Source organism: Trachemys scripta, chromosome 2 (assembly GCF_013100865.1).
Source record: "Trachemys scripta elegans isolate TJP31775 chromosome 2, CAS_Tse_1.0, whole genome shotgun sequence".
NCBI lineage: Eukaryota > Metazoa > Chordata > Testudines > Emydidae > Trachemys > Trachemys scripta.
In genome coordinates, this window is record NC_048299.1 from 95288029 (window position 1) to 95304802 (window position 16774).

Sequence of the window (16774 nt, forward strand, 5' to 3'; positions counted from 1 at the left end):
TTCTGTCTCATTGTGAAAAAATATATAAAAGATTCTGTTGACTGCTTACTTATGCTTACTGCTTACTTTTGACTTACTAATTTTTCCCACTGCAATGAGGTGTAGAGATGCATCTGTAACTATTAGTTGAAATTGATCCAAAGGCCATGCATGCACTACACCAGCGGTTCTCAAACTGTAGGTCGGGAACCCAAAGTGGATTGTAACCCCATTTTAATGGGGTTGCCAGGACTGGCGTTAGGCTTGCTGGGGCCCAAGCCCTACCGCCCGGAGACAAAGATCAAGCTTCACCATCCAGGGCTGAAGTCGAAGCCCAAGGGCTTCAGCCCTGTGTGGCAGGGCTCAGGTTACAGGCCGCCTGCCTGGGGCTGAAGCCCTTGGGCTTGAGCCCACCAGCCCAGGGCAGTGGAGTTTGGGCTTTGGCTCCGGGTGGTGGGGCTTGGGCATTGACCCCTCACCCCCTCGGGGCAGCAGGGCTTGGGCGGACTCAGGCTTTGCTCCCCACTTCTGGGGTTGTGTAGTTATTTTTGTTGTCAGAAGGGGGTCACGATGCAATGAATCTTGAGAACCCCTGATCTACACTATGAGCTAGGGTGTGATTCCCAGCTCGCGTAGACATACTCACGCTAGCTAGCTTAAAATACTCATACTTGCACTCTGAGCTAGCATGCTAAAAATACTGTAGCCTTAGTTGCCCAGGTGGCAGCAGCAGCAATACAAACCTACTTGAACCCCGTGAGTACATAGTCAGGACAGCAAGCCCAGGTTGCCGCTATAGGTGCCCATTTTACCACAGCTACACTACTATTGTATCAGATGAGAGCGAGTGCGAGTATATCTACATGAGCTCGTAGTGCAGACATACACTGCCAACATGCTGTCATGTTGGCTGTGTGTCAGTCCCAGTGTAGTGTCTTATCCAAAATGTGTCAAGTTGGGCCCCCCAAAAATTGCAAGTCATTTTGAAAATCTAGGTCCATATTTTAAAGTTACAATGAGTAATTCCGGTATTGTTTGTGTCAGGATGTGCACTTCATTGCAAAAATATGCCTCATTGCTCCTCCGCTTTATTGCCATCAGTTTTTGTTTGCATCTGATATATCATTCTTAGATTTTTCTTTCATGCCCGTCACCATAGTAGCTAAGCAATTATATTTAAACTACAGATTTCAGTGTTTCGGTTATGTTTTATAAATGGGAGCTTGGAAGTCTTCGAGATTTTGACATTATCTGTAGATTTGGGTCCCAACCATGAAAAAAGTAAATAAATTGCTATTTGAAGTTCTAAGGCTTTAATGCTGGTTTATTATTCTTAATTAATTAATATTTTTTAACTTCAAAGATAGTTCTATGTGTCTCACAAGAATGTGGTAGCTGCCCTAAATTTAGGAAGACACAACAAATGAGTGTCATAAACAGATGACATTTGGGCAGGTGGGACAAGGAGGATGGTAATAAAATCACACAATTGATAAATGCACAATAAGTGTCTCAAAGGCTAAGGGTGGGGTTCATGTATGTTAGGTCTCCTCCCCTTCACATCTGGTAGGCTTCATGACTTCATACCTATTGGGAGGAATTTGAATATGGTGGAACTATTAGCTAGAGGAATAGGTGGCTATAGCTTGAGGTGGCTCTATTGACTTACAATGGTATAAAGGCTAAAAACTCTACCTATCCTGCTGAAAGTGGGAATCATTTTTTTAAGAAGCCCACAATGTTATTTAATAGACTATTCCATGCAAGTCAGGAAATCTCGTACAAGAAAGGTATAATTTTTAAGGCTTCAGCACTGTAATTTCCTTAATTAAAGATTTATGAAAATTAGTATCCTTGTTTAATATTCCAAGAGTAGTCTCTCAGAGCAATGAGACTTCATTGAACACAGGGGAGGTCCACACTCTCTGTAGCCTGGTGGATTAAGAAGATCTTTGTGATGCCAGGGTCAGTACTTCAGTGACTTAGGACAGAAAGAATCATATATTTACATTGTAATTATAGGAATTATATGGTAGTAGTGTCTAAATAAGCTACCATGTCATGGTAATTATCCTAACATTAAATAGTCAACCATCACCACATAAGGAACACAGATTATTACCACAGTTCTACATACTGGAGATCTTAAACCGAATTACTGTGTAATCTGCAGGGCACTGAATTATCCAAGACCATGTGGGTCCTCCCAGCATAGCACTGCTGAAGAGAATACTACTAAGCAGAAAATTACGACTGTGTTTTATTATTATCGAATGATTTTGCAAAACATATGATAACAAAGGTCCAGGTCCTGCAGACACTTGCACACAACTTAATTTTATTAATGAGAGTGATCAATGGGTCTACCGTAAATAAAGCTAAACTAAGTAGTTGCCGGATCTGTACATGTATACAAGGATACTGTCTCTTTATGGACACTATATCATGAATCCATAAGATATTCAAAAGGTTAACATAGTATTTTTAATGTATAAAAAATAATATGATCTTATATATGATATAAGATATTTTTCTAGTAAGTTGTTTTTTCCTGATTAATGTTTCATAATTATTTCAGATGAGGTCTTGGGGAGGAGTTGGGTGGGTGGGGCAGCTCAAACAATTAAGCGCTAAACAACACAGTGCTGTCTGGTTTCTATAGATACTATAGTACCTCGGTAGTGAGTGTCTGCACAGAAGCACTACAGCGTTTCTAGTGAAGATATAGGCATATTTTCCTACATCATAGATATAATAGCTTATTTTTTTCAATATGTTGTTGAAAAATTGTACTTAGTTTCAATTCTTTGTAAATTGGGTGAGATCTGGGTTTTAATCCAAAAAGCCCATTGAAGTCAGTGGAAGGATTCCCATTGCCTTCAATTGATAATGGATCAGATCCTTGATGCTCAAATGTAACTGCTGCAGACATTAATGGGAGGTCCACACAAGCCTCAAGGATAAAATAATGCAGCTCATGTAGCGTACTATAACAGCAAGAAACAGATCTAACAAAGATACATGCAGGAGAATTCATGGCATTGTTTAAGGGACATTCTTTATAGTATAAAGCAACAGAGGGTCCTATGGCACCTTTAAGACTAACAGAAGTATTGGGGGCATAAGCTTTCGTGGGTAAGAACCTCACTTCTTCAGATGCAAGTAAGCATCTTTATAGTATATTAGAAATGAATGTCTTTCAACTTGTAATGGCCATGATTTTTATTTATTTATTTGCCATTCAATGTACGTGACATTTACTCAAGACTGTTACATATGGTTAATATTTTCTGTGGATAAGAATACATTTAATACAGGCCAAGTGGTTAAAACGAACTGAGCCATTCTCAGTAGAGCAAAAAGAAGGGTGTTGGATGTGAAAATCTAAATTGTTCCTCTCTTGGATTTTCAGAACTGAATAAATGTGGTTTCCACATGGTTTTTCTACAAATAGATTTCATGATGGTTTTCCAAAATTGCTTATTAGATGTGGAATTCTCAAGAAAATTGTAGATATAACTCTACTTAGAAACAAGCTCTTGGATCTGCTGGCAATTTAATGTTTTAAAAACAAGCAAGAGTTACTATAGGGAGCTCTGTAGCCAATCTGACATGATGACCTGTTTTTATTTACTTCTTTGCTGACTGAAGATTTTCAAGGGTGCCATAATCTACATTTTATGTACAAGTTGCAAAGTATTCCCCCTCCTATCTCTTGTTTAAGTTCTAGTGGGTTCCTTACATTGCAACTAGCTAATTTGGACTTTACATTTATTTATGAACTAATCCATACTTTATAATTTATAATTTATAAGAACAAGACCAGGATGATAGTTTTGGCTGAACTTAGAAATCAATCACTATGTATTACAATTAGGGCTGTCAATTAATCTGAGTTAACTCACGCGATTAACTCAAAAAATTAATCATGATTAAAAAAGTTAGGGTTAGGGTGATTAAAAAAATTAATCATGATTAATCGCAATTTTAATCAGACTGTTAAACAATAGAATAACCATTGAAATTTATTAAATATTTTGGATTTTTGTCTACAATTTCATATATATTCTGTGCTGCAATTGAAATCAGGTATGTTATTTTTTATATTTGCATTGTAAAAATGATAAAAGAAATAGTATTTTTCAGTTCACCTCGTACAAATACTGTAGAGCAAATCAAAGTATCTCTTTGTCATGAAAGTGCAACTTATAAATGTAGATTTTTTTTGTTACATTACTACACTCAGAAACAAAAAATGTAAAACTTTAGAGCCTACAAATCCATTCATTTCTACTACTTTTTCAGCCAATCACAAAGACAGACAAGTTTGTTTATATTTACAGGAGATAATGCTGCCCTCTTCTTATTTACAATGTCACCAGAAAGTGAGAACAGGCATTTGCATGGCACTTTTGTAGCCAGCATTGCAAGGTATTTATGTGCCAGATATGCTAAACATTCATATGTCCCTTCATGCTTTGGCCACCATTCCAGAGGACATGCTTCCATGCTGATGACGCTCATTAAAGAAATAATGCATTAATTAAATTTGTGACTGTACTCCTTGGGGGAGAATTGTATGTCTCTGCTCTGTTTTACCCACATTCTGCCATATATTTCATGTTATAGTAGTCTCAGATGATGACCCAGCACATGTTGTTCATTCTAAGAACACTTTCACTGCAGATTTCACAAAATGCAAAGAAGATACCAATGTGAGATTTCTAAAGATAGCCACAGCACTTGACCCAAGGTTTAAGAATCTGACGTGCCTTCCAAAATCTGAGAGGGACAAGGTGTAGAGCGTGCTTTCAGAATTCTTTAAAGAGCAACATTCCAGTGCGGAAACTACAGAACTTGATCCACCAAAAAAGAAAATCAACCTTCTGCTGGTGGCATCTGACTCAGATAATGAAAATGAATATGCATCAGTCCACATAGCTTTGGACTGTTATTGAGCAGAACCCGTCATCAGCATGGACGCATGCATTCTGGAATGGTGGTTGAAGCATCAAGGGACATATGAATCTTTAGCATATTTGTCATGTAAATATCTTGCGACGCCGACTACAACAGCGCCATGTGAACAACCGGTCTCACTTTCAGGTGACATTTTAAACAAGAAGCAGGCACCATTATCTCCTGCAAATGTAAACAAACTTTTTTGTCTGAGCAATTGGCTGAACAAGAAGTAGGACTGAGTGGACTTGCTAGCTCTAAAATTTTACATTGTTTTATTTTTAATGCAGTTTTTGTGTACATAATTCTACATTTCTAAGTTCAAATTTCATGATGAAGAGATTGCATTACAGTACTTGTTTTAGGTGAATTGAAAAATACTATTTCTTTTGTTTTTTTACAGTGAAAAAATTCTTATAATACAAATAAATATAAAGTGAGAACTCTACACTTTGTAGTATGTGTTGTAATTGAAATCAATATATTTGAAAATGTAGAAAACATCAAAAACTATTTAAATAAATGGTATTCTGTTATTGTTTAACAGTTTGATTAATCACCCAATTAACCGCAATTAGTTTTTTTAATCGCTTGACAGCCTTAATTACAATGAATTTGTATTGCAAGGCATGTTTTATAAAGGAAGAAGGATGTTTGTAATAAATGTTAGTGCAGTCTCAGCTGATGTGCACTAGCCTTATACCATAGGTGGCTATACTGCAGTCAGATGTAAGTATCATCCTCAAAAACTCATAGTCTACTGAGGACTGTTGCACTAGCCAGAGTGATCATGGTTGGTGGCGTTGCCCCAGGCATCATGTAGTGAAGTTTCCAGATATGGTTCAATCCTGTGAACCCCACGGGTGGCACCAAGTAGGATCAGGACATGCACCCTTTTGTGCATTGATGGAGAGTTTGAGTGCATGTTGTGCTGGGGTGTTTTTGTCACTCTTGGCGATATGTACAAAGATTGTGCAACATTGCTTTTGACTATAATGAGTGATTGAAGAAAGGCCAGAAATGTGAGATTATGACATTTAAACAAATTCAAACCACTTTATGCTCAGGATTTGGCACTGACAGTGGATATGGAATGTCTCTAGCTGCTTCAAACTTGCCTATAAGGGAGGGCAGGTTTCTAACCTGTATTGCAATTCAGGTTGTACATGGATTTGATAGATCCTAAACTTTGTCTCAGCACAAAGATTTTTTTGCATCCATAAGCAAGACATTGACTTCATTCAGGACTCAGCGAGACCTATTAATCAAAACGTCCAGTTTGCTGTGACCATTTAAACTCTGCTTGCAGCATAAGTAGATGAACTCATCACTGCTATCACAGTATTCTGCCCTACCTGTATCAGAGTTTCTGGTGGCCCAGCTCTGAGGTTCTGGACCTTGGGCTTCTGCCATGAAACATACAGTCCCATAGTGTAGCCACCATCTTGAAGACCTTGGAGAGTGGGGTTGAAATTCTATGGCTTTTCCACAAGCAAGATAGCATCGTCGTGTCAGTCTTGGTCTCCCATGGGATGTGAGGCTCATAGTTTTTTCCCCACAGGGCAGGGGACTTGGGGCTTCTGCTGTTTGGGGTGGGGGGGAAGCTTGGTGCTAGGGACATTGGGGCTGGGGGCTGCCCTACTTTCCAATAGGGCAGCTTCAGCTGGAGCTGGGGACACTGGGGCTCAGGGCAGCTTCTGCCAGGACTTGGGGCTTGGGTTTCAGTCCCATGGGGTGGCTTCTGCCATGGCTCAGGGTGCCTGGGCTTGAGGCTTCTGCCCCGGGGAGGGCCGTGCTGGAGATCAGGGCTTTAGCCCAGAGTGGGTGGCTCTGGCTTCTGCCCCACAGGGTGACGGGGTTCAGGACTCCAAGCTTCAGCTGACGAGCTCTAGGGCTCACGGCTCCCAGTGGCCCTGCTTGGCAGACACCCTGAAATGGCTCGCAGCCCCTCAGTGGGCAGGGACCCCCAGTTGAGATCCCCTGATATAGGACCAATGGAAGAAGGAAATGCATTATGGGTGCACCTTGTCACTTAATATCACTTTATTTGACAACTGAGCTGAGAGGGAGGATGGAAAGAGTGGAGCTGGCTGAGACATAAGGAGGCTTCTCTGCAGAATCTATACATCCCAGCTCCTTTTTCTCTTCTATGGGGAGAGGAACAGATATAAAGATTCTGCTCAAATATGTGGAGTACTCTGCAGTCTCTGGCCAGGCTGTGTAGAATGGATGGTAATGTATAGAATGGATGGATGTGTAGAAAAGTGGTTTAAGAGTTGTTTCAAGCCATAGGGTAACTATGGTTCGTTTCCAGCTCATATACAGCCCAGTCAGGCATCCACTGACATCAGTTACAGTCTTTCCATTGACATCAGTTGGCATTGAATTGAGCCTATAGCAAAGGTGCTTAAGGTAGATTGCATTACATTTTGATCTCAAATAGCCTCTGAAATAAATTCATCAGCTGCTGGTCTGCAACCAACAATCACTTTACTCTTTTGGTTTTCTTTACAGCACACAGACTTAAAATGTGTGCATCATTTTTAAGGTAGAGTGACAAAACCTGTTTAGCTTTCTATATTGTATTTTCTTTAGCTTTCTATATTGTAGTTTCTTTTCTTTAGCTTTCTATATTGTATTCAGAGCTGGAATTTTTTTAAGCACCATTAATATGAAAATACTGTACTACCTCTTCCTTCAACCCTTAGCAGTTATAATTATATTTTCTACCCATTAACAAGAAACTTGGAAATATATAAGACCATCTCATTAGCTGCTCAACATGTAAAGCTTCAGAGTTTACAACCATTTATGCCATCTGGGAGTCTGACTATAATCCAATTTGTATTATGTCGTACAAACTTACTAAAGATATCCCAAAAGCAAATGGATAATACAACACAAAATAGGTGTCACAAACTTCACCCATCGTATAAAGAATCTTCGAATCAGTGCAGTGAAATTCTACAGAGTGTTACTTTAATTATTTTGGGGGAAACATTATGTGATGGAAGTACTATGTGTTTCTCTTAACCTTTGGACACTTAGTATACTGGATGCTTAAATGGTGTATCAATATATATGTAATCAACATGACAGCAAGGCTTAATCCTAATTGGTGATGAACATGTTAATTAACAGAGACAGAATGGTTTGTTAATCTGTCACTAAGCAAGAAGATGCACATTACTTGTTGTAGCATTGACTGTTCAGCTTTCAGTAAAAAAGTACTGAGCGTCACACTGCCTGCTTTTCTGTTACACTCAGAGAGCTCTGAGGTTGACTGCAAACGCTGTAACAGGAACTTATAGAATGTGACTAGGACACCTTATGGACATAGCATGTATAAGTGGCTCCTGATAATAATTAAAGCCCCAGTTCAGCAAATCACTTAAGGTGGTGCTTAAGTCCAATGTTGAATAGGAATGGACACAAGCATTGCTTAGGTGCTTCACTGAAAGCACGTGAACGTCCTAATGAATTCAGGTCGTAATACATACTCTTATTTATGCACATATATACAAAATGTTCTAAGGGAGCCTTTACAAATTTTACTAGCCTACTCACTCACAGTGAGTAGTTGGTTTTTTTTGTTTGTTTGCTGAAGATTTTTTTAGACAGCTAAATGGGTGGAATGTTATTTGTTTTTAATTATCTTCAATCAGTATGGTTAAGGACAACTGAGTATTTTAAAAATATTGCCAGCAATTCCAAGAGAACAACCACAGAGGCAGACAAAATCCAGAACTGCTATTGCACAATGTTGCAGATGCTGAAATCTCCATCCTGATTTCATCTGGAGCATAAAATGACTTGTATGTTTGTTATATAGGTATGATTATTTACTGCTGCATTTGAAGGGATGTAGGTAAATGCATATTTTAATCAAAATTGGGGGGAAATTTGCAAAAAATATTCATGAATATATTTTGCAAATTCTCAGTCAAACCGGTCACATTCATACCCATTTTGATTGCTATTCAGAATTATTCATGCCAGCAAAGTTTGGAAAATAATCAATTTTTTTTTCAGAAAGAGAGAGAAATTAATTTAATGACAAAGCAAGATTCTATTTCAAGCAGAAATTGAAAGAGTTTGCAAATATTAGGTCATCCAATCATTTAGTGACTCAGGAGCAACATCATATTGCATCTAGGAGTATTTAGGTGACCAATCACATGATATAAGTAGCAACAGAGGATCCTGTGGCACCTTTAAGACTAACAGAAGTATTGGAGCATAAGCTTTCGTGGGTGAATGCCCACTTCATTCACCCACGAAAGCTTATGCTCCAATATTTCTGTTAGTCTTAAAGGTGCCACAGGACCCTCTGTTGCTTTTTACAGATTCAGACTAACACGGCTACCCCTCTGATACATGATATAAATAGTGAATCGTGAATAGCAAATACATGAATTCTTACAGCAAAGTTAATGAGAAAACATAGGCTAAAATAGTTTACAGAAGTAATTTGTCAAACAAATGCTAATAAACAAATTCATAACAATCTATATCCATTTGCAGATAGTTCACAAACAGAAAAATATGGTAATTTCACTGGAGTGTGAATTTTAGGCCTGATCCTATTCCAGGTTAGTCCTAAAATTTATGAACATTGCAAGGAATCTGGTCTGATTTTATTACTACCAGAGAAGTTTTGCAGTGTCATATTTCATTGATAAAATTCACATACATGCATGTCTAGTGAATTTTCTAAGAGGCATCAAATAGACTATTAACAACCACTGGGAAAGTCTTCTTTCCTGCTTTCAACTTTGGGTAGGCAAATATTTGTGAACAACACCATGTTCAAGAGAGATGAAAGGGAGTTTGAATAAAACCTGTAGGTTATGCGTCTTTGAGTCTAATTTATGATATCCCTATGAAAAAATAAACATTAAATACATGTCCTACCTGGTTGTTGCATTATATATTCATCCATTAAATTATAGCCTAGAGAAAACATATTTATAATTCATATCACATTCATGCATTTATCCTGCTCAGATGTAATCCACAAATTGTATGTTTGCTTTTCCAATGGCCACAGTAATATATAATCACTAAGCAACAATGTTATTTACTTCTTCCCTTTAGGGGCCGATGTTATCAATTTTGATGGCCATGCTGTGTTACCATACAGATTCAAGAACAAGAAAATGAAAACACTGAAAGATGTCATCACTCTGAAATTTAAAACCTCTGAAAGTGAAGGTGTTCTCTTCCATGGAGAAGGACAGCAAGGAGACTATATCACCCTGGAACTGAAAAAAGCCAAGCTGGCCCTTAATTTAAATCTAGGTATGTTTATTCTTTAAAAATCATTTTAGGTACATAATTTAAATTCAGATACCATTCTCCATTTTTCTTCTTCTTTTGCTTGTTGTTTTAAGCAGTATCTTATAATCAGATCATCTGGTGAAAATGCTGAACCTTTTCCTGTATGCAGTATTTTTATATGAGTGTAGATTATGTCTTACTATCTATGCAAAATGTCAATAATATGAAAATGAAACCACAAATAGAAACACGACAAAAAACAATGACACCTAAAAATGTACTGTTCCCAAAAATGACAAGAGAATCTTATTCTTGGTATAGGGCATACATGGTGCTGGTTAGCTTTACACAGATTCATTTACAGTAGAAGTAAATGGCTGTGGGAGAGAGGGAGCTGATCAGCAGCACCAGGGGAAAGGCCAGGTGAATTTAGGAAAACTTGGGAAGCTGCAGGGAAAACAATGAGGGGCCCTCACTGAGAAGCCATGGGCTAATGCCAAGCTGAGGTCCAAGAAGACTGCCTTGTAGAAAGTATAGCCAGAGGGGAGGTAGAGTGACAGATCTGGGCTGCAAACACTTAAAGAGAAATCTTGCCCCTACTGAAGTTAGTGGTAGAACAGGATTTCACCCTGAATGTCTGATATGATCTTCAGATGTGCGTGTGGAGGGGCGGGAAAGCTTACCGATCTCAGTAACCTGGTGCCAATGTTGCTAGAGCCTATACCCTAAGCAATGTGAGAAGACTATTGGGCCATTTTGGGGAACTATTTTTCATATGGGCACATTCTTTTTGTTAACTTTGAGAATGGGAAATTAGTAGGTTGGCTTTTGTTGTGTATTCAGTATCTAATCCATCATATAACTAATTCTGTGGCAGGATTTAAGGAGACCCTAGATGATGAGATTAAGAAGTGTAGGCTGTGTTCATAAAATCTGAGCATTAGAGAGCCAGAGTCAGATACAGGCTCCGTCTGTAGCCAGTTGCCTCATCAAGGAGTCATCTATATATTTATTACTACTGAGTCCTGCCTCTTTCCTTCTGCAAGAGATATTACAGGCTTATGAGCAGTTTGGTTTATAGGTTGAATTAAATAAAATAGTTTTGCTCATATAAGAAGGAAAGTGTGTATGTAGTATTAAGTTCATTTTTTCTTAAAACAAATGCCCTTTAAAATGAGGTTTCATGTAACTTTTGCCTGCTTCTCTTGCAGTCATGTGAACAGTAAATTATTCTATTCATGTATTATTTAAAATGAATAGTAATTATTTCCACTAGCATTTTCTATTCTGCTCCTTTTTCTAAAGATCAACAATATAGGTGATGTTGATGAGGACAGCACATCTTCCTGTAGCACTAATCTATTTTTAACAAATTTCACTGAAATTATAACCCATTCATTTCTCAGTTTCATTATATTTCTCAGATCAGCCAGGTTGAATAATATATAATAGCTTCCATAAATTTGCTTGGCTGGGGTGTGATGATACACTCTGAGGAGATAGGGGAGGGAAGGATCTATGAAGACTCAAAGTCTGAGTTCCAGTGATGTTTAATGCTAAGAAAGTTTCAGCTCCATAAATAGATTTAGATTATGCTGCATTGAAAACATGGAAGATTGTGGCACAACTTTCTGATTTGTTCTGTTCGTCCCTTATTGCTGAGTAAGACCAGGTCTACACTAATATATTTTGCCAATATACCTATGTCAGTCAAGGGTGTGAAGAGGTGTAATCCCTAACTAACATACCTGTGCCACCAGAAGTGCCTAGTTTAGATGCAGTTATACCAGCACAGTTATACTGTGCTTTTGCCAGTATAGCTTCTTTCCCTTCTGGGGCTGGAATAAGCTTTACCTGCAAAAAGCACAGTTTTTCTGGTATAAGCTGCATCCACAATAGGAGTGCTTTGCTGGTATAATATGTCAGTATAGGTATAACTGCACATCCTTCCAAGTGTAGACCTGGCCTAAAGCTTTTCTGTTATCAGACCCCCGAGGGCCAAATCCTCATCTAAGTCAGTATAGTTCCACTGAAGCTGGGAAACTGGCCCAAAGTTTAAATACTTTAGTGAAGGTGACAGCTTTTCATTTTCTAGGGCTCAAACACAGAAAATCTTTGATTGAAAACAACTTTATAACTAACTAGAAGTGGATATTACTATCATTCTCCATCGAACATTTTCTGTTATCAGTAATTACTTATATACCTCACAGATCAGATATTTGGTATATGACAGCAAAAACTCCCGAATGGACAGATCTTGACTTCACAGCAGTAATGGTAGGGTGTATGCAGCATGTTTCTTGTGAAATATGATACAGCAAGATAAATATGTTTCCTAAATGACACTGAGTGTGAGTTAATCATCTGCTGCTCTTCTCATCCTCTCTGTCTCAGGTAGCAACCAGTATGGCTCAATTTATGGTCACACATCTGTGATGACAGGCAGCCTCTTGGATGACCACCATTGGCACTCCATTGTCATAGAACGTCATGGGAGGAACATCAATCTAACACTGGATAGGCACATTCAACATTTCAGAACCAATGGGGAATTTGATTACCTGGACCTGGACTATGAGGTACACAGTGACACCTGTTACTAGTTCTCCTTCATATCAGCTCTTTAGAATAAAGCCAAATGGGGAACCAACAAACAAAAAGGCAATACAACTTTGATGTCCACACACCAATGCAAGATATATGGAGAATAAGCAGAAAGAGCTGGAAGTATGTGTACATAAACTAGATTATGACTTAGTTTGCATCACAGAGATTTGGTAGGATAAATCTCATCACTGGAATATTGGTATAGAGGGGTATAGCTTGGTCAGGAAGGATAGGCAGGAAAAAAGGGAGGAGATGTTATGTTGTACATCAAGAATATATACACTGGTTCTGAGGTCCAAAAGGAGGGGAGATGCAGACCCGTTGAAAGTCTCTGAGTAAAGCTAAAAGGAGAAAAATAGGTATGATGTTGTGGTAGGGAGGTCTATTATAGGCCACCAAATCAGGAAGCAAAGGTCGATGACGCATTTCAGGAACAAATAACAGAAATATCCAAAACACAAGACCTGGTAGTAATGGGGGAATTTAACTACCCAGACATCTGTTGGGAAAGTAATATGGCAAATCACAAAATGTCCAGTTAGTCCTGGGAATGTATCGGGGACAACTTTTTGTTTCAGAAAGTGGAGGAAGTAACCGGGAGGACAGCCATTTTGACCTTGATTCTGACCAACAGGGAAGAATTAGTTGCAAATCTGCAGGTGGAAAGCAATTTGGGTGAAAGTGATCATGAAATTATAGATTGCATGATTCTAAGGAAAGGAATGAGTAAGAGCAGCAGACTAAGGATGATGGACTTCAAAGAAGCAGACTTTAACAAACTCAGGAAACTGGTAGGTAAGTTCCAATGGGAAGAAAATCTAAGATCTAAAAGGGTTCAGGAGAGCTGGCAGTTTATCAAGGAGACAATATTCTGGTGCGAAAGAAAGGTAGAAAGAATAGTAAGAGTCCAATATGTCAACACCAGGAGCTCTTTAATGACCTGTAAATTTAAAAAAAAAAACTCCTACAAAAAGTGAAAATGAGGACGAATTGCTAAGGAAGAGTACAAAAGAATAACAAAAGCATGTAGGGACAAAATCAGAAAGGCTGAGGCACAAAATTAGTTGCACCTAGCAAGAGAGAGAAAAGGCAATAGGAAGAGATGTTATAAATACATTAGAAGCAAGAGAAAGACTAAGGAAACTGTATGTCCTCTATTTAGTTGGGAAGGGGTGTTAATAACTGATGACATCAAGAAGGCTGAGGGGATTAATGCCTATTTTTTTTGTCTTCACCACAAAGGTTAATGGTGACCAGATACTCAACACAATTAATATGAACAACGGGGGTGGAGGCGGAGGGAGGAAGCAAGCCAAAATAGGGAAAGAACAGGTTAAAGAATATTTAGATGGGTTAGATATATTCAAGTTGGCAGGACCTGATACAATTCCTAGGGTATGTAAGGAACTAGCTGAAACAATCTCGGAACTGTTAACCGTTATCTTCAAGAACTCATGGAGGACAGGTGAGATCCCAGAGGACTGGAGCAGGACAAACATAGTACCTATCTTTAAAAGGGGGAACAAAGAAGACCCGGAGAATTATAGACCGGTCAGCCTAACTTCAATACCTGGAAAAATACTGGAACAAATCATTAAACAATCAGTTCATAAGCATCTAGAATTGGGTTATAAGGAATAGTCAGCATGGATTTATCAAGAACAAAACATGCCAAACCCACCTAATTTTCTTCTTTGACAGGGTTACCAGCCTAGTGGATAAGGGAGAAGCAGTAGATGTAATATGTCTTGTTTTTAGGAAAGCTTTTGATATAGTCGCACATGGCATTCTCATAAGCATACTAGGGAAATGCAGTCTAGATAAATTACTGTAAGGCAGATACATGAGTGATTGAAAGACTGTACTCAAAAAGTGGTTATCAGTGGTTCACTATCAAGCTGGGAGGGTGCATCCTGTGAGGCTGGTACTATTCACTTCTTTTTTTAATGACTTGTAAAATTGTATGCTTGTAAAATTTGAGGATGACAGTAAACTGTGTGTGTGTGTGGGCGGCGGGGGGGGGGGGTTGCAAGCACTTTGGAGGAAAGGATTAGAAATCAAAACAACCTTGACAAATTGGAGAATTTGTCTGAATTCAACAAGATGAAATTCAATAAAGACAAGTGCAAGGTACTTCACTTAGGAAGGAAAAAATCAAATGCTCAGCTACAAAATGGAGGAATAAGTGGCTAGGTGAGAGAGTATTGCTGAGAAGGTTCTGGGAATTATATGGACGAGTCAACAATGTGAAGTCAAATTTAATACGAGTCAACAAGGTGAAGCAATTGCGAAAAGGCAAATATCATTCTGGGGTCTGTTAACAGGTGTCTTGTATGTAAGACATGGGAGGTAAGTATCCTGCTTGGAGGTAAGTATCCTGCTTTACTTGCCACTGAGACCTCAGCTGGAGTACTGTGTCCAGTTCTGGGTGCCACACTTTAGGAAAGATGTGAACAAATTGGAAAGAGTCCAGAGGAGAGCAGCAAAAAGTGATTAAAAGATTTAGAAAACCTGACCTATGAGGAAAAGTTAAAAAAATGGTCACATTTAATCTTGAGAAAAGAAGAAAAGGGGACCTGATAATAGCCTTCAAATACATTAAGGCTGTTATAAACAGGACTCTGATAAATTGTTCTCCATGTCCACTGAAGGTAGGACAAGAAGTAATGGGCTTAATCTGCAGCAAGGGAGATTTAGGTTCGGTATTAGGAAGAACTTTCTAACTATAAGGTTAGTTAAGCTCTGGAATAGGCTTCCAAGGGAAGTTATGGAATCCCCATCATTGGAGATTTTTAAGAACAGATTGGACAAACACCTGTCAGGGATGATCTAGGTTACTTGAGCACAGTGGGATGGATTTGATAACCTCCTGAGGTCTCTTTCTGCCCTACATGTCTATGATTCTATGAACTTTAGCTTTTCTGCTACATTTTATGGCTTTTATTTTAATCAGTGTTTTCAGTTCTTAGTTCTTAGATTTAGTTCTTCGATTCCCTTCAATTTTCCACAAAGCTCTGTAGTTCAATTAATTTTAAATCTCAGTTCCTCCATTTATCTGCTAGATCCCAAGTCTGCCAAACTTTAGTGCCTGCTGTAAGACTCATCTCTTTTCTCAGGCATTTATTTATTTATTGGGTCTTAGAGTGTTTACATTACTGCACAAGTAATGTGTGTGGGCTTTTTAAAAATATCTTTCAGTACTTAGAGATTTTGCTGACTGCTTTAATAAATTATGAAAATAAATACACTTTCCTTAATGGCAAAATGTAAAATACAATAAATAAAACTAAAACAACTGTAAGTGCCCCAAAGTCTGTTATCTCATTCCAAGTGACCAGCATGCTCCTGAACTTGGAGGCTTGTGTTCAAGAATAGAAATAGGGGATTGATTTAACCCACTGACCTTATCTTGTGGCAAAGAAGGCCAAGTAGAACCATATTACTAATATAGGTCCTGATCCTGCACTTCTTATCAATGAGAGCTTGCTCACCAATCAAAATGTATTCTCTGTAAGCAGGGATGAAAGTAATTTAAAGGACTTACCGGTGCTCCGGAGTTCTGAGTGGGGGCGTGGCCTAAACCAGAAGAGGCATGGCCTCAATGGGAAGAGGCAGGGCCTTTCAAGATTTAAAGGTCCGGGGCTCCTCACAGGAGCCGGAGAAGCCGGTCCAGTCCGGCACAGCGAACCGGCTTCTTTTCACCTCTGTCTGTAAGGGACAATGGGAAGGGAAGATTTAGAGAGAAATGTAGGAGTACTTGTGGCACCTTAGAGACTAACAAATTTATTAGAGCATAAGCTTTCGTGGACTACAGCCCACTTCTTCGGATGCATATAGAATGGAACATATAATGAGGAGATATATATACACACATACAGAGAGCATAAACAGGTGGGAGTTGTCTTACCAACTCTGAGAGGCCAATTAATTAAGAGAAAAAAAAAAA

At 38.6% G+C, this 16774-nt stretch overlaps 1 protein-coding gene across 1 annotated transcript in view; it reads left to right on the forward strand.

Moving 5' to 3' along the window:
- Positions 1-16774, forward strand: part of CNTNAP2 (contactin associated protein 2) — a 1628923-nt gene that overhangs the window by 772006 nt on the left and 840143 nt on the right. The window contains exons 5-6 of the mRNA XM_034761282.1: positions 10036-10239; positions 12616-12800. Coding sequence (XP_034617173.1) covers positions 10036-10239; positions 12616-12800 — 389 coding nt within the window. The remainder of the gene's footprint in view (positions 1-10035; positions 10240-12615; positions 12801-16774) is intronic.